Consider the following 25,380-nt stretch of genomic DNA (forward strand, 5'->3'; position numbering starts at 1 on the left):
TTGGTATGTGGTAACTATCAAGTAATTTGTTTATTCCTTTTAGATTTTCCAATTTTGTTGAGTACAGGTTTTTGAAGTATGACCTAATAATCACTGTCTGGATTTCCTTAGTGTCTGTTGTTATGTCTCCCTTTTCAGTTTCTGATTTTGTTAATTTGGATATTCTCTCTGTGTCTTTCAGTTAGTTTGGATTAGGGTTTGTCTATCATGTTGATTTTTCTCAAAGAACCAGTTCTTTGTATTGTTATCCTTGCTTGTATTTTATTCATTTAACCTGCAGTTTGATTATTTTCTGCTGTCTGCTCCTCTTGGGTGTGCTTGCTCCTTTTTGTTTTAGAACTTTTCAGTGTTCTGTTAAGTCACTAATGAAACGTCTCCAAATTCTTTATGAAGACACTTAGTGCTGTGAACTTTCCTCTTAGCACTGCTTTCATTACATCCCATAAGTTTGGGTATATTGTGCATTCATTTTCATTAAATTCTAGGAAGTCTTTAATTTCTTTATTTCTTCCTTGAATCAGTGGTAATTCAGTTGAGAGTTGTTCAGTTTCCATGAGTTTGTAGGCTTTCTGTAGTTTGTATTGTTGTTGAACTCCAACTTTAATCCTTGGTGATCTGATAACACACGGGATTGTTTCACTTTTTTTTTTGTATCTGTTAAGATTTACTTTGTGACTGAGTATGTGGTCAGTTTTAGAGAAGGTTCCATGAGATGCTGAGAAGAAGGTATATTCTTTTGTGTTTGGGTGAAATGTTCTAGAGATGCCTGTTAGGTCCATTTGAGTCATAACATCTGTTAGTTCCCTTATTTTTCTGTTAAGTTTCTGTCTGGCAGACCTGACCATTGGTGAGAGTGGGGTGTTGAAGTCTCCCACTGTTAGTGTATGGGGTTTGATGTGTTATTTAAGCTTTAGTAATATTTCCTTTACAAATGTGGGTGCCCTTGTATTAGGAGCCTAGATGTTTAGAACTGAGACATCATCTTGGCGGATTTTTCCTTTGATGAATATGAAATGTCCTTTATCTCTTTTAATTTTGGCTTGAAGTCTATTTTGTTAGATATTAAGATAGCTACAGCAGCTCTTGCTTCTTAGGTATGTTTGATTGGAAAATTTTTTTCCAACCCTTTACCCAGAGGTAATGTCTGTCTTTGATGTTGAGGTGTGTTTCTTGTATGCAGTAGAAGGATGGATCCTGTTTTCATTTCCATTCTGTTAGCCTGTGTCTTTTTATTGGCTAGTTGAATTAATTGATATTGAGAGATATTAATGACTGGTGATTGCTAATTCCTGTTATCTTTGTTGTTGTTGTTTTGTGTGTGTGTGTGTGTGTGTGTGTGTGTGTGTGTGTGTGTGTGTGTATTTCCCTCTTGTGTGGGATTATCTATTGCCTGTGTATTTGTGGATGCAGCTAACTTCTTTGAGATGGAGTTTTCCCTCTAGTATCTTCTGTAGAGCTGAGTTTGTGGACAGGTATTGATTAAATTTGACTTTGTCATGAAATACCTTGTTTTCCACATCTATGGTGATTGAAGGTTTCACTGGGTATAGTAGTCTGGGCTGGCATCCATGGTATCTTAGAGTCTGCAAGAGGTCTGTCCAGGACCGTGTGTCTTTTAGAGTCTCCATTGAGAAGTCAGGTGTAATTTTGATAGGTCTGCCTTTATATGTTACTTGGCCTTTTTCCTTTGCAGATTTTAATATTCTTTCTTTGTTTGTTATGTTTAGTATTTTGATTGTTATGTAGAGAGGGGGCTTTTTTCTGGTCCAGTCTATTTGGTGTTTTATAAGTTTCTTGTACCTTTGTAGGTATGTTCTTCTTCAGGTTGGGAAAATTTCTTTTATGATTTTGTTGAATGTATTTTTTGGGCTTTTGAGCTGGGATTCTTCTCCTTTTTCTATTCCTATTTTTCTCATGTTTAGTCTTTTCATAGTATCCCAGATTTCCTGGATGTTTTGCATTAGGAATTTTTTTGATTTAACATTTTCTTTTTTATGGTAGACATTAATTTTTTTATTAAAATGTAATCAGGAACAAGTTGATATTCTCACCATAAAAATAATTACTTTTATTAACAATGAATCTAAGCTTCCTGAAAAGCTGCATTGGTGATAATACAGGGGTGACACTAATACAGGGGTGACAAGTTGACAGCCAGTCTTCCAAGCTCTGGCTTAATCTAAAGTGTTGAAGACACTCCTTCCCTTGCTTATATTGACAACAGAAGACTCATTTACCCAAATGTAGACAGACTGGTGGATACATGGTACCAAAGAACACACTTTTAACCATTTTCACTTTATTAAAGTTTTGACAATGAAAAATTCATAAAGTATTATTAAATTCTATCTGCTGTACAGTAACTATCTGTTCTCATGTAGTGAACACATGCTGCAGTAATCATTTTAATATTTACAAAATCATTTTTAATATGTACAAATCATTTTAATATGTACAAAAGCAGGATGACCTGGACAAATAGCAAGCTAGTAACCTAAAGAAACATAGTAGTGGGAAAGATTTTAGAAACACCTCCTGAAGTAACCCAGATGGCCCTTTGTCAGACACTCTGAAGAGTTCAGTTAGGGTGCTGTACACCAGACAGAGCTGGGAGACATATCATGTGACTACAGATGTGCCAGAGCCCCAAGTGACAGTGACTTATGAACTATAAGAAGACACAACACATTCTTCAGGAGTGATACGAGGAGAGCCCCCAAGATCCCTCTGCTGAAGGACAGAAAAGCTTTGATGAGACCAGAATCACAAAACAGGCAGAGATCCTTCATGTGACCCATTAAAGGGTTCCTCCACGTGTAAGTTGAACACAACAACCAGCTTGGAGAACCGAGGGTTCCACTGGTCCTTTCCTGCTACTGTACTTGGCTACTTGGAGCATTTGGGTGCAAACGCTTAACTGGTGCTAGTCGGGAGAGGCCCAGGCGGAGGCAATGACTTGGGGACTTGGTGGGTGCTCCTGCCAGTGAGCTGCTGCTGGAGCTTCTGCTTCTGGAGGCGGCTGGTGGGACCCACTTGGGTCTCTTACCTTCAGCTGAAGGGCTGCACATTTTTGCTGGATTCCTAGTGGCCTCAGAAGGAAGACAACTGCCTCGGGTAAGGATGGAAATCCTGACTTGATGGCAGCTGGAGCCTCATCTGACGCCTCATATTTGTGTTTCGATTTCTTTTCTTTTTCCGTTGCAGGTGGAAATGCCCTGCCTTCTTCTTCGTTTCTTTAACTTTTCTCACTGCAAAGTCTTCATCACTTCCTTGGCTCCCATCACAATTAGAATCGTTTCCTGAATCCTCACCAGTTGCACTGTCCAGTTCGGTGTCATCAGCACTGCTGCGGTCGCTGCCTTCCGAGAGAGCGCCCTCCTCCGCTGAGCCTCGGCTTCAGATGTTGTTTTGTTCCCCCTTCAACACTGCCGGGGTCCCCCTCCTCCATGACCTTGTCCAAATCGGAATTATCAATGGTTCCCCTGCAGGTAGAGGCAGGAGGAGACTTCTCCGTTATCTCTGTTTTCCTATCGCTGTGTTCGTCAGGGCTTTTCTCTTGAGGCTTCTGCACTTGGTTGGTGACCGTTGAAAGTTCCTTCAGAGATAAAGCCAGGGCAACTGGAAAACCTGTCATCCAAAAGGCATCCTTTTTTGGGGGCTTTCTCTGGTAGGATCTCTTCTTTTTGGAGATTCTTCAAGTTAGGTTTTGGTTTGTCCTGCTTTAACTCCTTGGAGATGGTTTTGGGCTTTCTGTTTCTAGGCATGGTCGCAGAAATAAAATCACCACCAGAGTCAACACCAGAGTCCTCAACTGTGAGTAACTGACTGGTTTTTTATGTCTGGTAGGGCGCACCATGGCGCCCTTCCTCAGTTTAGAGCTGGAGAGCTGGCGTGGAGGTTTCAATTCCTGCCCCAAACTAGACATCACACTCTACACCCTTGATTTAACGTTTTCTTAGATGGATGAATCTATTTCTTCTATCCTGTCTTCAATGCCTGAGATTCTCTCTTCCATATCTTGTATTCTGTTGGTGATGCTTGCATCTGTAGTTCCTGTTTGCTTACCCAGGTTTTCCATTTCCAGAATTCCGTGTGTGTGTGTGTGTGTGTGTGTGTGTGTGTGTGTGTGTGTGTGTGTGTTTACTTGATTCTATTTCCATTTTCAGGCCTTGAACAGTTTTATTTGTTTCTGTCAACTATTTTTTTTCTTAACATTCTTTAAGAGATTTATTGATTTCCTCCAAATTTTTGATTGTCTTTTCCTCCATTTCTTTAAAGTATTTTTTCATTTCCTCTTTAAGGACCACTATCATTTTCATAAAGTTCTATTTAAGGCTGTTTTCTTGTGCTTTAGCTGCATTGGAATGTTCAGGTCTTCCTGTCATAGGATACCTGGGTTCTGGTAGTGACACATTGCCTTTTCTGTTACTGATTGTGTTCTTAAACTGGTGTTTAGGCATCTGGATTTGGGGTGCTGTCTAGGTGCTGATTCCTGTGTTTGTCTTTGTTGGGTGGGTGTTTTGTTCCTTGGTTTCTGTTTCCTCTCTGGTCTTCTGGACTAAGTGGCCAAGTGTTATGGTGAATGATAAGTCTTCAGGTCCAGTAGGATGTCTCTGCTGGGGTTTTGGGTGCCTTGGGTCCCTTGATCCGGTTTGGCCTCTAGTAAAGCCAAAGTCTTCTTGGGTCTCTAGATGCAGCCTGGCCTCCAGTAAAGCCTGAGTCATCTTCTGTGGTACTTAGGACCAGCCTGGCCCCCAGTAGAGTTTCTGGGGCTGTTCTTTTGAATGGTGTGGACTGTATGTGGGCTTGTGGCATCTGTTCTTCTATTAGGTGTGGACTGCATCTGTGCATATGGAATCTGCTGGAGTTCCAGGGAAGGGTCGCTTGTCAACCACAAGTGTGAGGGCAGTTGTGGCTGGTCTGCGCCTCAGTGACAGAAGTCCACCGAGGTTGGAGGCAGCATCAATCACAGAACCAGTGATGAGCTGGGATGGCATTGGCCTGGGGAAGGGTCTCAGTGAACAGAATCCAGGGAGGGGGACAGTTATGCTGCTAGGCAGGTCACACAGCCATTCTGGTTTGTGTGGCCAGGGTCTGCTTGTGGAAAGTCTTCTAGGGTAGTGGGGAGGGCCCAGCCTGAGGCTGGGGATGATCTGGGAATGCCTGGGCTTGGGAAATGGTCACAGGAGGTAGAATCCAGGTGGAGGTGTAGTTCCACTGGTAGGTGGGTCATTCACCCATTCTGACAGGTGTGTTCTGTGCCTCAGTGGTAGAAGTCCCCTGGGATTGGGGTTGGGGGCCAAGCAGAAGAAGGGCCAGGGACAAGCTGGGATGGCATTGGCATGAGGAAGGTTTGGGGTGTACATATTGAGGAGGAAGTAAGCACATAAAATGGCCTCTTATAGGAATGTATTCCTAGATTTCAAAGCCAAAGTGGCACATATATAAATAATTGTAGATGCAAGGGTCTTATTAAATAAGAAACACAGAGCCCAATGTAGAATTAAAAGTCCAAGAGGTCAGAGCAATAGCTAAGAGCTGAGACTAAAACCGCCTTCTTACCCCTCGCTGCCGCTGCCGTCCTTCCCCTGAGAAAGAGGCCTACTTCCTGTGTATCTGTCATTTTATTGACTTTCTGTTCTGCCTTCTCATTGGCTGCAAACTCAACCACATGACCTCGTTGTCACTGCCTGTCTATACAGACTTCCAGGTCTCTATGGTTGGTATTGAGATTAAAGGTGGGTGTCTCCATGCTGGTGGTGTCCTTGGACAGAGATCTGCCTGTCATGTGATCGGGCTTAAGGGCGTGTGCTACCACAGTCAGACTTCTGCTATGGCTTGCTATTAGCTCTGACCCCCAGGTCAGAGCTTTATTTATTAACATACAAATAAAATCACATTTCAGCACAAATAAAATATCATCATAAATAATGGCACATTATTTATAGTTTTTACATTGTTGTGCATAGTAATGTCTCAGAAAGAATTAAAACCAGATGGCTAGTATTGTTTTGTTGTAGAATTTGAATGGAAACAATCGTTGTTGTCTCTCTTCATGTTCTGATGAACCAGTCAGTGACACTTGGTTTCCTGTTGATTTGAACCCAGGTGATAGTGATACAGACTCGCTACAGGCAATGGCATGCTAAGCGGTATGTAGACAGTTTAAGAGAACAAAAGAGAAAGAGGCTGGATTGGGAAGAAGAGCAAGAGCTCAAGAAGATCAGAGAAAAGGAAGAGTGGATGCAGATGGACTACTACCGAAGGCACAACCCTAAGACAAGCGAGGACTTTGAGCTCCTTTACAATGCTCTAGAACGTAAGTGCTGCAAGAGCTTTGCAGGACAGACAGGCTTGATGAGGAGAAAGAGAGACACCGTTGATGTAGGGACTGCCTTAGGAATTTAGGTTAGGAAACACACACACATTTTAGTATATTGTTGTACCAGTACGTCAGCCACAGAACTGAAAATGCTGCCTCATTGGGTTGTGGGATGCTTTGAGCAGCTTGTGAATTCAGAGTTGAGCTGTTAAATTCTTAAATCCCACATCCTGTCTGATTATGCTCTTTAACAATTCCCCTTTAGCCCCCAAGAACAACAACAACAACAACAATTTTACCTTATATCCTCTATAGGATGTGTGTTACTTATAGGTAAAGGCAAAGATTCCGTTACTTCCAGTGTTAGGGTCAGCATCGCCTACTCAAAGGCTTCTGTGACAGACAGCATTATGGAAGATAGGAAATAAAGAAGGGCCTTCAAGGAGGGGACTGTTGTATCTACTGCCCTGAGAAAAGAGTTCATGGCCTTTTCAAGTAATGATGTACATAAAAATTGCAAACAAGGAAGACAAACCCAAACAGACAAGTCTGATTACTCCAAGCCCTCCTCAGAATATGGGTACTCAAACCAATGTTCTTCACCTATTGATATTCATGGAAATTCAGATTAGAGAAAATCAGCTGTATCACACTGCTATTGTCATATGATGGTCCTCACTGCACCCCATACTTTCCACTGTCATCGGCACCTTGGGTTTAGCATTTATTTTTACCAGTAGAGTGCAAACTCCATGAAGGAATGATTTATTTATAATTGGGCAATGCCTATTTTTCTGTGCTTAGCTTATATGCCTAACAATAACCACTAAAATGAATTAATGAAGGAGGGAAGGAAGAAAGTCAGAAACAGATGACTATAATTGTCCGAAGACAGGAGTCTTTTCTTATACTGCATATCTGAGAGTTCAGAGATTGGGTTCTTGTGAGAATACAGATTTTCTAAAATTTAAAGAAACCCCAATTTCATTGTGTTGAACAGCGTTCTTTAAGCCAAGAGAATGAGTCTTTGACTTCTCCAATTGTTTATAACATTAAGCATTGTTATCTGTTTTTGTGGTTACTCCGTGTGGTATAAAGATCAATTCTTAAATTGGTGGTTCAATAGAGAGCATTGTTAGCCATGTTTCCTGAAAAAATCCTATAATCGTAAAACTAATATTCTGTTATAGCAGGAATCTATGAGAATAATATTTCAAGTCATATATGAAGTAGCCAATAATGTCCCTGTTAATTTCATCGTGATGATGGGCAATTGTGAAAAGCATCAGAAAACAACAAATTTTGCCTTCTCTACTTGACAGTATTAGGTAACAATTGCTCTCTTCTTGTAAACCTCAGTTTCCTCAACTCAGATTCCACACTTTCAGTTACATCTTATTCAGAAAGCTCAGTCAAGTGAAGAACACAAAATATAACATTTATGGAAATATATGTGTGAGTTCCTGTCCTGAAGTGACTAATCTTAACAGTATTTCTATGTCAAAGTAGAACATGTGCTTTATATATGACTGTACAGGAATTGTATGGCAAAAATGAAAACAAATAGACATTTCTTACACAGGAAATGTATTTCAGTTTTTCCATCTTAAAATTATGAATTAAAAGATTTAGAATAATTTAAAAATCCTTTATTTTGAGGGGAGGGACTCACCTGTTTACAGATCAGTGTTTTATGCCACTCTTCTATTTAATTCTATTTTTTTCATTCCTTCTTCCCAAGTGAGCCTTGTAGTTACTGCCCTCTTGTGGCTCAGAGTGACAATTGTGTGACTTGAAGTACAATTCATAAACCAAAAATTGTTTTTGTAAGACGTTCTTTCCATAGTAATAAAAACAGAATGCCACTTATTTCAGAAGATAAACATTACCATCCAAGATACATCAGGCAAGACTGTCTCCAGCTGATACTTAATGTTGTGTCGCTCTTTTTATTACAGTATAATAGTAGGGTAGATTTTCACTAACCAGAATTTCCCTCAACGCCATTAGGGGAAGAATGTTGGTTTGAGTACCCGAATTCTAAGGAGTAATTGGGCTTGTCTTTCTTGTTTTCAATTTTTATGTAAGTAGAATTATTCAGAATTAATTTTTTATGCCTGCCTTTTAAACTTCAACACTATACTGTGAATTCTGTTTGTGTCATCACACATATTTCAGCTTGTTTGGTCTCATTTCTATAGACTATGCCACTGCAGAAAAGGACCACAGTTTTTATATCCATTTTACTGTGGATTTGTACACAGGCTGTCCCTTTGAGGGAAAACGGAAGTGTGCATTTCTCTAGGGTGTTAGATTTGGGAGTGCAGATCCTTGTTGGACAGGTGTGCGGTTTTTCAGCTTTAGTGGCCTGACAGCCAGCCTTTCAGAGAGAAAACCAGTGTGTACCTCTTGAGGAAAATATAAGCTTTAATTACTTCATCATCCAATCTAATCTCAGGCACTCCTGTCTTCATTTTGCTTTTTCTGGAGATGTACAGCCCCATAACCCCAATTCATTTGACTGAGAACCCAAGAGATTAGATATCAGGATATCAGAGTCAGTGTAAGACATTTTGTCCCCCTCATAAAGGCTTTATAAGAAGAACTAAATTGAGAACTTGCTTTGGCCCATGGACCACTCAGTAAGATCAAAGAAATTAAAAAAAGAAGGAAAGTTATGAAGCAGCTAGTAAAAGTGTTTTTTTGTTGTTGTTTTGTTTTTTAAAGTGAGCCATTACTTTGGAGTAGTTTCCAAGAGGATTGTGAGAGTTATTTCAAGGAGTCCTCCCGGTGGTCTTTGAAATAAGTTCCTTTAGTTTGAGGAAGGCAGAGGACTGGTAGTCACCTTTGTGACTACCTTGTCCTGGTAGGTCAGTGTCTGACCACAACCCAGGGTGCTAGAGATCTGGAAGACAACATTGAGGTGTATACCACTCCCAGGATATTTTGAGCAGAAACACACAGTTGTCCATCAAACCGAGTCTACACCGGAGAGAATGAGTAAACAAGGCCAGTTCCTCCATTGTTTGTTCGGCCAGCCAGCTGGGGAAATGAAGGGATTTTGTCAGTAAGATGCTCAAAGTGAACAGCTGGTACCCTTATAAGCAGCTCCCCGGAGTTTAGACATCTCTCTCAGGGCCAGAAGATTTGGAGAATGGGAGGTCAGCTCAAGTACCCTGGGATAGCAAGCATGAATCACCTGTCAGGCCAGAAGAAGAGGGGCCTCTACTCTCTTAAGTAAGAAAAGTAAGAACTTACCTTCTCACTCTGGGTGTTTTCTGTAGTGAATGTTTTTACCTTTGATAAAGTTCAATTTATCCATTTGTTTTTATATAGGTCATATACTTAGTGTTACATCTAAAAATTCTTCAAACATAGGCTCACATAGATTTTTTTCCTATATTTTCTTTTGGAATCTTGTGGGTTTATATTTTACATTTAGATATATAATTCAATTTGAAGAAAATTATATGAGGTATGAAATGTAAGTTGAAGTTAATTTTTAAATGCTTTTGTTTTAAGTATCTGTAGCTAGAGTTTTCCTGCCTTGCCCACAGTCAGGACAAATCTCTGTCACCCGCCAGTCCCACAGCCGCTCAGACCCAACCAAGCAAACACAGAGACTTATATTGCTTACAAACTGTATGGCCGTGGCAGGCCTCCTGTTAACTGTGCTTATAGCTTAAATTAGTCCATTTCCATAAATCTATACCTTGCCACGTGGCTGGTGGCCCACCGGCATCTTCACATGCTGCTGGTCATGGCGGCGGCTGCAGCCAGTCCTTCTGCCTTCCTGTCCTTTTATTTCTCCTCTCTGTTAGTCCCGCCTATCCTTCCTGCCTAGCCACAGCCGATCAGGTTTTATTTATTGATCAATCAGAACAACTTGACATACAGACCATCCCCCAGCACAGCCAAGTGCAGACCATCTCAGACACCTGCACTCAGGCCCATGGTCCTAATCATCCTCTATGCGGACCTGCTGGGTAACGCCACAAAGAACCCAAGAAGGGCTCCCACAGGACATACAGAACATCCCACAGCACTTCCCCTTTTCTTTTTTTTTTTTTTTAAAAAAAGGAAGGTTTTAACTTTTACATATCTTTAAAGCCAGCTTGGTATATTTGGGAATTTGGGCATAGCTTCTCTTACTACTTCCTGCTGGAGGGGGGCGCAGTATCTTATGGGGATACAAAGAAAATTTTAGGTTCATGGAGTAGTCCGTGAGACTGTATCATCTGAGCCAGTTGCCTTGAAACGATTCTGGATGTTGGATCATCTGGGCCATGGTGTCATCGGAGACCTTTCAGGGGGTCTTGGCTGGTCAAATCTGATGTATCTTAATCTGGAACAAATCCATAGCCTCTGGCTTTCTGTAGAGACAAAAACAGAGCCTCTTTTCCAAAGCAACATATCCTTACATCTAAATTTTGAAGTCAAGGTACCTTTAAAATATACATTTTGGCATAACTCAACAGCTTTTGCAATCAAATGTTTTTCTTCAGCTACAAATATCAAAGAGAACATAATCCAGATTCTCTGTGTGATAGCCATCTTTATGTGGCTTATTTTTTATATTACTTTTACTTTCTCTTTAAAGACTTTATTTTTTTTAAACTTTCTATTTCTTTATATAACTGTCTATGTTCCTTTTCCTCTCTCTTCCAAGCCTATGTACATTTTTACACACATTGTAAAGCATTTAAAGTCTTGTTCCATCTGAATCTGTCTTATTGCAAACTTATTGCTTTAAACTGTAGCCTTCTAAGCCTGAAACGGCTCTGTGTCTGCTGGCTCCGCCCCCTTCAATTTCCCAACTTGGCGGTGGTACATCCACCAGCTCTGGGAGCCATCAAGTCTCAGAAATAGTGGGTCTACACTTTTATCCAAGCAGCGTGTAGCCCAGAAACCTCTTTTTTTGTTTTGTACTAGCAAAGGCTAAATCCGCCACGCAGCTTAATGTTCCATTTGCAGAGGCCTCATTCCCGCCATACTGCAGGTCAAGCGCACACACGCCAGGAACCCGCCAGTAACTCAAACTGGCAGCTGCTGCTCATTTGAGAAAGACAATTAAGAAGCTGTTTTTAGTTCCATTTTAGAATCTTTTTTCTCAAGTTTTAGGTGGAAACTCTTGCCCCATGTTGGGTGCCATTTGTAGCTAGAGTTTTCCTGCCTTGCCCACAGTCAGGACAAATCTCTGTCACCCGCCAGTCCCACAGCCGCTCAGACCCAACCAAGCAAACACAGAGACTTATATTGCTTACAAACTGTATGGCCGTGGCAGGCCTCCTGTTAACTGTGCTTATAGCTTAAATTAGTCCATTTCCATAAATCTATACCTTGCCACGTGGCTGGTGGCCCACCGGCATCTTCACATGCTGCTGGTCATGGCGGCGGCTGCAGCCAGTCCTTCTGCCTTCCTGTCCTTTTAAGTATTCAATTGTTGTGTCTCCACTGAAGACACAGCCTCATCTCCACTGAATTGTCCTCATATCTTTCTCAATTCCTTATTCTTTATAGGCTCCTATAACAAGGTACTGTAGGTTGTGTAGTTTATAAACAATGCACATTCAAGGGTGCAATGCCTGCTTAGGCCTGTTTTGTAAGGGCTTCATCTAATTAGTGAGAATTTCACTGCCAGGACCTCATCATTTCCAGGAAACACAAGCTAAGATCATTGCCTTGAGGATAACAGGTCACATGTGAATTTGGGGGCACACACACATGTAGGCCACAGCAATAATCAGTCACGTGACTGTACATGTATCATGTACATGTATCAGTTTCTTGGCTGATTACTCTTCTCTCTCTTTGTCTCTGTCTCTGTCACTCTCTTCCACTAGTGCTGCAATGTGTTGGTTCTGTGTCTTTATAGTTGGTCTTGAAACTGAGTAATACAAGTCTTCCCATTGTTCTTCTGTCTTTTCTGGCTCCTGTCTTTACATTCAGGTTTTTTTTTTTTTTTTTGGTTTTTTCGAGACAGGGTTTCTCTGTGTAGCTTTGCGCCTTTCCTGGAGCTCACTTGGTAGCCCAGGCTGGCCTCGAACTCACAAAGATCCGCCTGCCTCTGCCTCCCGAGTGCTGGGATTAAAGGCGTGCGCCACCACGCCCGGCCACATTCAGGTTTTACAATTAACATTATTCTGTTCAAAAAACTTTTGCTAGAGGCTAGAGAGATGGCTCAGTGGTTAAGAGCATTGGCCTTTTTTTCAGAGGACCTGGGTTCGATTCCCAGCACCCATGTGGCAGTTTACAACTGCCTAAATATTGCCTTCTTCAGCTCTCCCAGGGCTCCAGGCACACAGGTGCTGCAGACATAGAAGCAGGCAAAACACCCATACACAAAATCTTTGGACCAGGTTGTGGTGGCACACGCCTTTAATCCCAGCACCGAGGAGGCAGAGGCAGGCACGTTTCTGTGAGTTCAAGGCCAGTCTGGTTTACAGAGTGAGTTTCAGGACAGCCAGGGATATACAGTGAAACCCTGTCTTAAAACAACAGTATCAACAACAAAAACCTTTGCTGGGAGTTTAAATGGAATTGTGTTTAATCTCTAGATAAATTGGGATAACTGACATCTTAACAATATTGAACCTACGGACATTATATATCTTTCAGTATCTTAACAATATTGAGCCTATGGACATATGTATATCTTTCCATTTGTTTCAATCTTTTTGATTCTTTGATCAGTGTTTTGTTTTTTGACATATAAATCTTTCACATATTTTATTAATTTTTCCCCCTTCTACCCATTTTTTTGGGTATTATTTAAACAGGAGTAAGGATGCAGTTTAGTGGTAGAGTGCTTGCCTGGGTTAAGTTTCCAGCACTGGAAAAGGAAATTTTAAATAAAACCCCAGGTGCTTGTTTCTAGTATATAGGAACACAATTGACCTATATACATCAATTTTCTATTCTCAGACCTCACTAAGCTCGCTTGTTAACTTTGGATTCTTTCTTAGATTTTATATAGACAATTAGGAACTGTGCTCACTGTGACATAAAGGCAGTTATTTCCCTTAGGAAGTAAGACTTTAAAATTTTCCTGTTGAACTAGCTAGGACTTTTGATATGAATAAGAATGACAAAAGAACATTTTATTTTCTAATCCTATAAAGTTGGCTTACCTGTTGTATGTGTGGAAATAAATTTGTTTTAACCTATTTGCTTTTAGCTATTATTATTATTATTTTTACTGAATAGCTTTTTCTCCATTGAATTGCTTTTTCATCTTTATCAGAAATCAGTTAACTGTCTACTTGTGGCTCTGTCTAGAACTATCTAGAACCTTTATCCTGTTCCATTGAATTATTTGTTAAAGTTTATACCAGTATCACACATTTTTGACTACTGTAGTTTCACAAATCTTGAAACAAGGGGCTATGAGTCCTCTGAGTGTTTTGTTTGGTTCAGTTTATTTTTTTTCAAAGTAGGTTTGACTATTTTAAATCATTTGCTTTTTAAAGTAATGTTTAAAACAAGTTTGTAAATTTTTACAAAAGAGTCTGCTAAGAGTTTGACTTTAGTGACAACTCACTTCTTATCCACATCGAATGGACCAGTGTAATGTTAGGGAGAAGACATCCAGTTTTTTTTTTTTTTATATATAATGAGTGTTATTTAATCATAGCTTAGGTGTTTAGTGATGTCCTTTATTTGACTGAAGACATTCCTTATTATGAATAAACATCTGAGAAGTTTTTCTCTCAGGTGGAGGGATGAATGTTGCATTTTGTCACCTGCCTTTTCAGTATTCAAGAATTAGACAGCTTTTTTGTAGTCCATGACACAGAGATTTATATAAATTATTTTTCATTTGTTAAGCCAATCCAGCATTCTTTGATAAACTCCATTTATTTATGATGTATTACCTCAGTGGTTCTCAGCCTTCCTAATGCTGCAGCCCTTTAATACAGTGCCTCATTCTATGGTAACCCCCAACATAATTTTTTTTGTTGTAATTTTGATACTGTTTGAATTGTAATGTAAATATCTGATATACAGTATATCTGATATGCAACCCCTGTGAAAGGATCATTCAACCCCTCAAAGGGGTCATGACTCACAGTTTGAGAACCATTGTATTACCTTTTTTATATTGCCAAAATTTGGTTAGGACTTTTGTATAGATTCCTAAGAGATCTTGGTCTGTAGATTTTATTTTTTCCTTTTTATCCTATTGTTTAGTTTTGATGTCTAGATAATGCTGTACTCTTTTTTCAACTTTGTATAGAATTAGTATTTTGTTCTTAAAATGTTTCTAATTTACCAATAAGGTCACCAAGACCTTGAGTTTTCTTTGTGGGAAAGCTTGAGATTCTAAATGTAATGTCTTTGATAGATATATCTATTTATAATATAATTTTCCTTGTACTTATATTTGTTAGTTTGTATTATTTATGTGACTTGTTTATTCAATGTATAATTATGAACATGTTAACATAAAGATATTAACAGTATTCTATATTATCCTTTTGCTATCTGTAGGATCTGTTATAATATCCCTCCAAACTCCTAATACTGGTAATTCTGTCTTTATTCTTTTATTCCCGATCAATTGGTCTATGGATTCACAATCTCATTACTCTTTTATTGATTTCTCTATCTTTTTTTAAATAATTTTTTTTTATTTAGAGGTCTTCTATTCATTCCACCACAGATTCCCCTGTCCTCCCTCCCCCCACCCTCTATCCTCCCCCCTCCCATCTCCTCCAAGGCAAGGTCTCTCATAGGGAGTCAGCAGAGCCTGGCACGCTCAGCTGAGGCAGGTCCAAGCCCCTCCTCCCTGCACCAAGGCTGTGCAAAGTGTCTCACCATAGGCACTAAACTCCAAAAAGCCGGCTCATGCACCAGGGACAGGTCCCGGAATAGTTCTTTTGTTTTTATTATTGTCTGTTGCTTCTTTTATTATCGTTTCCTCTGCTTTGCTTACTGTTAGTTCAGTTTACTGCTCTTTTTCTCATCACATGGTAAAAGCAAAGATCATTGTTCTGAGATCTGGATTCGGGTACTGCTGCATGAGCTGTTCCCCAACTTTATGATATGTTGAGTTTGATTTTCTTTCTTTTCAAAATACTTTCTGATTACCTTTATAATTTGTCTTTGACAGATTATTTTGAAGTATGTTGTTTAAAGATTTTTTCATAGATCTTTGTTACTGTTTTTTAATTTTGTTATGGAATATACTTCTACATGACTTGAGTCCTTCTAAATTTCTCACAGCTTGTTTTAGTAGTAAAACAGGTCATTTTGGAAAATGTTCTGTTGCTGTACCTGAGAAATGTTTGTGTTCTGTTGTAGCTTGAAGTGATGGTTGGTAAATATCAGTTATGTCAACTTGGTTGAGAGTATTATGAAAATCTGTGTATTTACTAATTTTTCCCTTATGTGTTTATCAAGTGTTAAGAGAGAGGCACTGTGATCCCAAGCTATCATCTTCAGTTTTTCTTTGCAATTCAATTAGGTATTGTTTGATTCAGTTGGAACCTCCCTTGTTAGGTGAAGGAATATTTAGAATTATGTCCTAATACATACCCTAATGATGGAATGAAACCTTTGTCATTATGAGTTTCCTTATTTCTTGTATCATTCTATGATAAACTTGGACCATCACCAATCTATTCTTTTCCCTTCCTCCTTGTCTCCCCGCCGTCTCCCTCCCTCTCTGCTTCCCTTTCTTCCTCCCTCCCTGCTTATCCCTCTCTCTTTCTTCCTGTTTCCTGTTTTCTTCTATTCAGATAAAGCCTCACTTGGTGACCTAAGCGAGCCTAGACCCTGCAAGCCTGCTGCCTCTGCTGAGATTGCAAGTGTATCTCAATGCCCAGCCCCCGCTTCCTTCAGATCACTGCTCGTGTGATGCACCCTTCAGTATTCTGTGACTTTTTGTTCTTTGGGTTTTCATATTCAGGTATATATATATACCTGAATATGAAAATATATATATACCTGAATATATAATATATACCTGAATATATAATATATACCTGAATATATAATATATACCTGAATATATATATATACCTGAATATATATATATACCTGAATATGAATATATATATATATATATATATATATATATATATATATATATATATTTCAAGACGGGGTTTCTCTGTGTAGTTTTGGTGCCTGTCCTGGATCTCACTCTGTAGACCAGACTGGCCTCAAACTCACAGAGATCTGCCTGCCTCTGCCTCCTGAGTGCAGGCATTAAAGGTGTGCGCCACCACCGCCCGGTGGAAATATAATTTATGTTATCCTTAAAAACCTAATGCCTAATGACCTGTGCCCTTTCATTGGAATGTTTAGATAATAATTTACATTTAATGTGCTTATTGAGACAATCAAGTGCAAATACGTGTTTTTTTTTAAAACTATTTGCTCTGTATTTTTCTATTTTAAAAGGTCCATTTAATTTAGATGTTCACCTGTTTACTGTTATGTGTTTAAATCTGTCCACATTTTTCTGCTACTTTTATCCCTTTCTCCTTCTAGCTTCTCACTTTGACAGTTTTGTTTGGTGTGTGTTGTCTTTTTTCAGGTCATTTGGCCTTCCAGTTTATGATGAGAATTTTATAGTATGGATGCCTGTAAACTGCCATGGCAGACATACTACCGTAGCTGCTGAGATTTCTTCCTTAGCGATAACAAGTTCAAATAAGATGTTTCAGAGTGAAGATGGAATATAGATAACAGCCCGAATTTGTCTAAGAATATAAGTTTAGGGGACAAATTAACTTTATTATCTCCAATTAACCATTTTTCGATATATTTTGCCTCAAAATTATTTGTAGTTACTGGCTTCTTCATTGATTGAAATTGCGTTCCCCCCAAATTCTTATGTTGACATTTGAATTCTTTGTACCTCTAGATGATCATATTTGGTAATATGTTTTTTTTTAAAATAGGTAATAAAGAAAAATCAGTAGGCATGTGAGCATGCCTTAACACGGTAAGGACTGGTGTCCCTATACAAACATTTGATTGTACATAGGTGGAGTATTGGGCAGAGCACTAGGGGAAAATGACCATGAGAAGAGAGGTGCAGGAACAAACAACCCAGACAGTGTTTTACTCTTCGATGGGGCCTCCAGAACTGTCAGGAAATGAGATTTTGTTGCTTAATGCAGCAAGCTCTGCAAGTATTCGTCACAGCAGCCCTAGAAAACTAGCACAACATCTCAGTGCTCCTGACTGTTTTCATTGTCATCTCCAGGGACACATATCACACAAAAGGGGAGGACTCCCTCCTGGTTTCTGTACACCACACCCCCTTGAATAGTTCAGATGTCTCTGCCCTGTGACTTTCTACTCCTCTTTGGTGGTTGGGACAATATACTGATGTATTTTATCCCTTAATCCAGATTTGCTATCTTCATCTAACAGAGAGGTTTTTTTTTTTTTGTTTTTGTTTTTAAATTAAAATGAAGATTCATTGGGTTTTGTTTTTAATTAGCTCTGTAGGGTACTTTCTTTTTAAATGTCATAGCAATAAGCTGACAAAAATGTGAAACTTGGGTCTACATGTGTGTTTGAATATACATGCATATTTCCAGATTTCAACAATGCTTAATTATTGATACAGGAGAATAATACACCCCTCTCTGAAATTTCCAGATTAGTTTGGGTAATAACCTCATAGCCTAAACTTACTTTAGGCTCTGGATGTTTCTGATATAAAGCTGGGAAATAAAATAAGCTCATTGATATCAATCAGCTTTTATTTGCTTTTTTGGGAGCAACTTTGTAATCCTGTGAGATAAATATTCTCAGTTATTATTTCTACAAGCAAACAATTTCCCTTTATTCATCAACTGCCTTTTGTTATATGGGGTTTGTCATTTTTCTTATTCTGGTTGGTAAAGCTACTTTTAAATAACACACTCATCAATCATAGATTTCCATAATATAATTTAGCTCTCAAATTTTACAATTTTTGCTGAAGATAATTTAGCTTTTGCATTTCAGAATCCTCTTGATGGATAGATCAAGCTGGACAGTGTTTGAATAATGTATTCCTAATAAAGGACAGAGTGGATTCTAACGAAGAACAGGACTAGCTGATCTGGATGGTTTTAACTTAAAATATGAGAGGACAAAGAAATATCCCGATAAAATTGCAAAACGTAATATTATAAAAGGTAGTGTCTATAAATGGAAGGCCCAAACCCACACTCAGACATTAGATATTCATTTTATAATTCCTAGTGACTATTAATGTAAATCTGAAATAGAAAGCAAACAGTTTCTAACTATATAAGTTCATATAAGTGAAATAATTTTGAAATATTCCTGCAGCCCAGTAAGAAAGTAACTATGCCCATAGCACCACAGTAGGGGAGTACATATGCTTGAATCATGTCTATAGAACAAGACATAGACTCTCATGTCAAGATGCATCTATTCAAACAAAGTCTTAAAACCCAGTGGTGGAAAATGCTGGGCATTGAATGATGGCAAATGGAAAGAGAAACAGAAACTCTGCGGGTTTTTTATTTTATTTTATTTTTTTTTTTTTAGATTTTTTTTCCTTACCACTTATCCAATTAGAGAAAGGCTAGGAAACGTGTTAATCCCTTGAAGAAGAAAGTAAGGCTGTCTCACTTTGTATATCCTAGCATCTTACAGAGCCCCTTTTTCATTATAACATTGGTGAGTGTTTTTAATGATAAAGAAGTGACAGGACATTGGCAGGTGCAATAACCATACAAGAGAGAAGGTTTTTGAGAGAAGTCCCATGTTCAAAAGAAAGGATAGCATGGTTTCCGCTTCTGAGGGAAGAGTGTATTCCACACAACTGGACTGCCTGAGCTTGGGTCCCAGCACCACCACTCCGTAGCTGTGTGTCCTTGGGCGGGTGTCCAGCACTCTTTCCTTTAGTTCCCTTTTCACAAGAGATGGCAGCTCCTGCTTCGTTGGATTGCTGGGAGATTCAGCAGGCTCCTAGTGCCGGGTGCTGATAAACAAACCCATTTGCCCTTTGACCTGCTTTCTGCAATGTAACATGCACCTACGGCAGCTGTGTTCGCATGTGGATGGATGAAACATGATCACATGATTTCTGGTGTCAGCATCCACCATAGTCAGGTCATTAACTGGATCTTTCACGTCAGGAACTGAGTTTTGAGTTCTTCCGTCACGTTTCTTGTAGGAATGATACAAATTCTGCTTTCGTTTTGCTCATCTTGGCTAACTTGCCATTTCAATTTTGGTGTCACTCTGTTTCAAACATGCCTCCCGAGAATATCATGCCCTTGCAATCACACAAAATCCCTCTATATCTGGTGTTGGTGAAGGGTGTTTACTGCTTTCCCAGAGGACTCGAGTTTGGCTCTCAGCACTTACGGTGTTTGTCCCACAACCATCTGTCACTCCAGCTGTAGGGATCTGTCGCCCTCTTCTGGCCTCATTGGACACTTGCGGCATACATGCAAGACAGACAGACAGACATGCACATAAGTAAAAATAATTACTAGAAATCTTCAAAGTTATTTTATTTAAACTACAACATTAATATGTAAATTATTAATATGTAATATAGTTACACGATAATATGTAAGCAAAATTATCTCATATTTTAAACATAGCTTATTACCCATTGCTTTATCCCCTTTCTTTATAGTTTGTTTCAAAAATTCCTTTTCTCTACAAACCAGCACAGTTACCACTGTTTTCAGCTGTGATTTAAAACATTAGACATTCTCTTTAGACATTTCAGAGACTTTCTCAAGGCATGGTAATCAACTGGCTTCAAAGTCTACCCTTTTCTAGCTCCCAATCAAGCAAATTGAGATTTACCACCTTCTTCTATGAGACCCACTTTCTGAGATGACACTGAAGTAGTTTGAGGAAATGGTGTTTGCATATTTTGGGGATGATTTATTTTTAATTTATGTGGTGATACTTTATTTGTGCTCAAATGTGATATTTTATTTGTACGTTAATCAATAAAGTTTGCCTGGAGATCAGAGGTCGGCAAACCATAAACAATAGTCAGGTGGTAGTAGCCCATGCCCTTAATCTGATCATACGGCAGACAGAGTCTCTGTGTGGTCAAGGACACAGCCAAGCGTGGTGACACGAGCCTTTAGTCCCAGTACCAACCATAGAGACCTGGAGGTCTGTATAGACAGGCAGTGATAAGGAAGTCATGTGGCTGGGCTTAGAGCCAATGAGAAGGCAGAACAGGAAGGCAATGAAAGCACAGGTTAAGCAGGAAGAAGCTCTCTCTGTGGAAGCTACTGTGTGGTGATAAGATAAGGCTAGTCATGGCTATTCGCTATTTCTCTGATCTCTTTGGCTATTACCTCTGTATTTGGCTCTGTGTTTCTTATTTACTAAGACTGTTTAGAAATTCATCTACAAATTTATCCACCCAAACAAATCTTCATTATGTTTCCTGGGAGTTCTGCATGCTATTGGCATATCAAATTCTTTTATTTCCATTGCTGCCTTCTATCTCTCTCCCTCTCCCTCCTTTGTATTTTTGTCACTTCAATCAGGAGAGTGTGGGGTGTGTTGTGTGGAAGCCTCTATTTTGACAGAATTTGACAGCACACTTCGAGTGGTGTGTTAGGAAACAGGAAAAGGTTGACCTGGATGTGAGAGGAAATTGTGTCATATAATGTACAATTTAAAAATGGAAGTGTTTATGTCTTGAGAAGGGAAAATGTAAGAGAGACATGAGACACTACCTTCAGCTGCCCAAAGGGATGGCATGTAGCTCAAGAAATTGGTTCTGTGTCAGGCAAATTATTCCTGTCCAAGCGACTGAAAGGAAGATACGTGCTTGGATGTAGGATTGAGCAATTTAATTTCTAAGGTCATTTCCTATCCTATGCTTCTGCCAGTATAAGCTTGACAGTTTTGAAATGTGAAGTGAAAAAGAATTTTCTTCCCCAAATTTGGTTTCCATAAGGATTTAAATAGAACCTTTATTAAAAACATATGTGAGTCTAGAAACTTTGATTTAAGTTTGACATATGACATATAAATTCATATGTGATGATGTAGGTCTATATTTAGACAGAATGGGCTTACTAAGTCATTGCTCTTTGGAGCTTTATGATATGGTCTTAGAATACATTTATGCAACATCATCTTTACTTATAGTGACCAGTGCTTTAAAATACATTAAGGGTTATTATAGCATAATGCAGTTAATCTAAAATTTGTGATACAATGAATGTGATAACTAATGTAAACTACTATTTTGGGTTCTTAGAGAAGCAGACCCTAAGATGGAGTAAGAAGTGATAGAGAAAGGGGGAAAAGAACAGAGAAAATCAAAGAAAGTCTTCAGACTCGTAGAAGCTGAAAGAGTAAATGAATGAGGATAAGTAGTGGAGGACCCAAAACTGTTAAGAACACTTAGTGCTTTTGAATTACGAGTTTTACAAAATTATTTTAGCTTGAGTGTTGGAGAGCTGGCGCCTGAGTTTGATTTCCAGCAATCACAGAAGGTGGCTCACAATCTCACAATCACCTGTAGCTCCAGCTCCAGAAAGATCCGACACCTCTGCCCTCCAAGAGCATCTATACTCATGTGCACACCTCCCCACAGCCATAATTAAAAATTAAAAATATTAATATAATTAGTTAAATTAATATAATTAAAAAATTAAAAAAAAATCTATTTTTAAAAAAGCCATGGATTTTGACAACTCATGAGCCTTTTACGCCCATCCTCTAGTTTGGCGGCAAGAAGAAATTACACAAATTGACCAGTATTCGAGTCAAGCCGAGAGGAAAGCTGCCCTGTGCGAGCTTTTGGAAAAAGAGACACAGATCATTTCTTCCATCGGGAGACATAGATATATTGCCAATATGGAGCGCCAGGAAGCAGCTATACAACGTTTTCTGGATAAGGTTAGTGAACTTATTTAAACACGAGTGTGTCCTGAGTTTAACAATGTGGAATTATGATCCAAAGGAGAGACTGATACCATAAGAACTTTCATAAAGTTTTAACATTTTGATATTTCTTTAAATCCTGTATAGTTACTCTTTTAATGGAGCTGAATACTCAAACTGTACCCTTGAATAGACTAACAGGGAACATGAGATGCCTGATTAAGGGGATTTGCTCATGGGAGAAAAGGTGGGATGGTTATTTGAATTTGGAGAGTTTCACACGCTGATAGTGTACAAAGTAGTAAAACCTCAGAATGTCTGGGTCTGGGGTACCCAGTGGTCACCAGCTAGGAGATTGGCTGGAGACCTATGTTTATGCTTTGGCTCACCACAGCCCTGGTTGACTGGACAGTTCTGTCCAATAGGATATATATATATATATATGTGTGTATATATATATATATGTATATATACACATATATATATTTACTGAAAAGCAAGAAATCATGCAATTAAGGGGAAAACTAAAGTAATTACCTTTTTGTGGTCAAACTGCCTGTTTGATATTGAAAGCCTGTTTCCATAGTAACAAATTTCCTTTTATAAACCTGATCTTTCCAGACAATTAAAAGCTAATCCATCCAGAAGAGGAAAAGGATACAGTTTTCTAAGATACTTGTTTGTTGTGATTCTACTTCTGTGGTTTCTGTTATTTGAGAACATTTTTTCCTTAAAAAAGTCACGTTTTGTATTACTTTAAATGCCCTCCTATCATCTCATTTGCGCACCCGTCTACCTGACTTCAGACTATCATTGGCTTCAATTTTAGTTCTGGTCTCAGACAAGATCCTTAGGAACTTCTAAACCACGTGTCCAATTCCCACCATCTTCTGCCCTTTGGCGATCCCAGGAGTATCCTAACCCTAAGTCACATCACCTCACTGCCTTTTGCCACCCTTACCTCCATGTGAGTCCTGTTCTGTAGAGTTCGTCTAACCTATCTCTTTCTGTGTGTGTCTCATCTACTCACTTGCTCAGCCCTTCTCAGCCTGTGGGTCACCACCCCTTTGGGAGCCAGACAACCCTTTCACAGGGTCACCTTGGACCACTGGAAAATACAGACATTTACATTACAATTCATAACAGTAGCATAATTATAGTTATAAAATGGCAATGAAAATAATTTTATGGTTGAGGGTCACTGCAACATGAGGAACTGTATTAAAGGGTCGCAGCATTAGGGGTGCTGAGAACCACTACTCTAGATAGAAACGTGGATGTTATTATTGACTTCTCCACCTGCCTACCAACCTGCTTTTTGCTGTTGCTTTATTTTTCTTTAATTATTTATGTGTTCATTTCCAGACTTGCTTTCATTGACTGTAGGAAAACGGCTCCGTTCTGCATCTTGATGATGTTGCCTGTGTCAAGTAGACCATGCAGGCAAAGACATGAACTACAGATGTTGGAGTCTGATTGGAATGCTTTTTAATCCACCTTATCCTAGGAGGGTGGGAGGTCATAACAGCTCCTATCTTCTCCCTCCCTGTCTCTTCAGGGAAATCATTATGGGGGGGGGTTGCCTTTCTTGTCTCTTGTATGTTATAATGGATACTCATTTAAGTGAATATGGGTATCCTTCTCACCTGGATTATTTTGTTTTCACATGGGGCCATTATCTCCAGTCTAAATTCTCAGTGCTCTGTTCTATCATCCAACTGACAACTGGGAAGACCTTACCAGGAATACCTAGAGCCTGTCCTTCTGTACTTCTTTGTGGGAGCAATGATTTTATTCACTTCTTGTCTGCATATCCCTTATCTTATTGTTCCCTTACCATCATCGTGTGTGTGTGTGTGTGTGTGTGTGTGTGTGTGTGTGTGTGTGTGTACACACGTGCACGTGTATGCGCACACGCATACACTACATCTAAATGGCTCCAGCCATGCTCAGTTACTTGCATGTCTCCAGAAAGACCATATACTCCTGATGCTTTTGCATCTGACTTGCCTCTGTGTGGTTTCCTTTCCCAGTTTTCTTAGTTGTCAGTTACTTTCTCTTTCAAACAAGCCTGAATGCTCCCCTTATTCAGAGAAGGAAGGAAGGGTTAATACCGTTCTGACTGTGCTCGTTGCTCTCATGAGACTCATTCTCATCTCCGACTTTATATATGATAGTTATTTTTATTGTATCTAATGTCTTAACCCTTTCTAGGTTATGATAGATTTTCGAGATTTTTTTCTTTTGAGACAGGGTCTTACTGCATAGCCTTGGCTGGCCTGCATCTCATTATGTAGACCAGGCTGACCTTAGAGATCCAAGTGCCTCAGCTTGTGGAGTGCTAGGATGAAATGTGTGTGCTGCCACACTCAACTGGCATATTATTATATTCTTAGGGTAAGAGACACCTCTTAGCTCTGTCCTCACACCTTTACACATTCCTCACATAGATTATCAATACATGTTTATGGAGGAAGGCAGTAAACTATGAGCAGAAAATAATGCTCTGAGTTTCATATTCCAAATAAAGAACAAGTCATGTAGACACCATCATTGTTAAAATTCTCAAATATCTTCATTCCAGGAAAGACAATTGTCAGAAACATTAATATCCATAGTTTTGGTGGTTTGGATAAGAATGGACCTCAGAGACTCATATATTTGAAGGCTTAGTCACTAGGGAGTAGAACTCTTTGATAGAATTAGAAAGATTGTGAAATGTGGCCTTGTTGGAGAAAGTGTGTCATGGGGGAGGGGAGTGGGAATTGAGCTTTCAAAAAGCCCATGGTAGGCTCAGTCTCTCTGCTCCTCTGCCTGAGGATCAGGATGTAGCTCTCAGCTACTTTTCCAGCATCATGCCTTCCATGTCTGCTGCTATGCTGCCTACCATGATGATGTTGGACTAACCCTCTGAAACTGTAAACAAGCCCACAATGAAATGTTTGCTTTTTAAAGAGTTGCCTTGGCCATGGTGTCTTTTCACAGCAATAGAGCAATGACTAGGACAGTATTTTTCACCATCATATTTTCAGACTAAATTTATTGTTTGAACAATTTTATCTTGAACCTGCTTTATGACTAGGAACTGTGATTTCACATGCCTTTTAACCTTACTGGAGGTGATGGCATGGACCTGGTGCAGCCTGAATATTTGCAAGAGTTGGAGGCTTCTGGGTACCAATGGACAAGAAAGACAGGTAGCA

At 39.3% G+C, this 25,380-nt stretch overlaps 1 protein-coding gene and 1 pseudogene across 2 annotated transcripts in view; one reads left to right on the forward strand and one right to left on the reverse strand.

The window, feature by feature from the left end:
- Positions 1-25,380, forward strand: part of Iqub (IQ motif and ubiquitin domain containing) — a 70,285-nt gene that overhangs the window by 24,215 nt on the left and 20,690 nt on the right. For both annotated transcript variants that reach the window (XM_006988396.4, XM_076566144.1), the window contains exons 7-8: positions 6,109-6,319; positions 22,017-22,192. In XM_006988396.4, the coding sequence (XP_006988458.1) occupies positions 6,109-6,319; positions 22,017-22,192 (387 nt within the window). The remainder of the gene's footprint in view (positions 1-6,108; positions 6,320-22,016; positions 22,193-25,380) is intronic.
- LOC102916865 (RAD51-associated protein 1 pseudogene) lies at positions 2,508-3,856 on the reverse strand (annotated as a pseudogene).

The sequence above is a fragment of the Peromyscus maniculatus genome, chromosome 3 (genome assembly GCF_049852395.1).
Source record: "Peromyscus maniculatus bairdii isolate BWxNUB_F1_BW_parent chromosome 3, HU_Pman_BW_mat_3.1, whole genome shotgun sequence".
In the NCBI taxonomy this organism is placed as follows: Eukaryota; Metazoa; Chordata; class Mammalia; order Rodentia; family Cricetidae; genus Peromyscus; species Peromyscus maniculatus.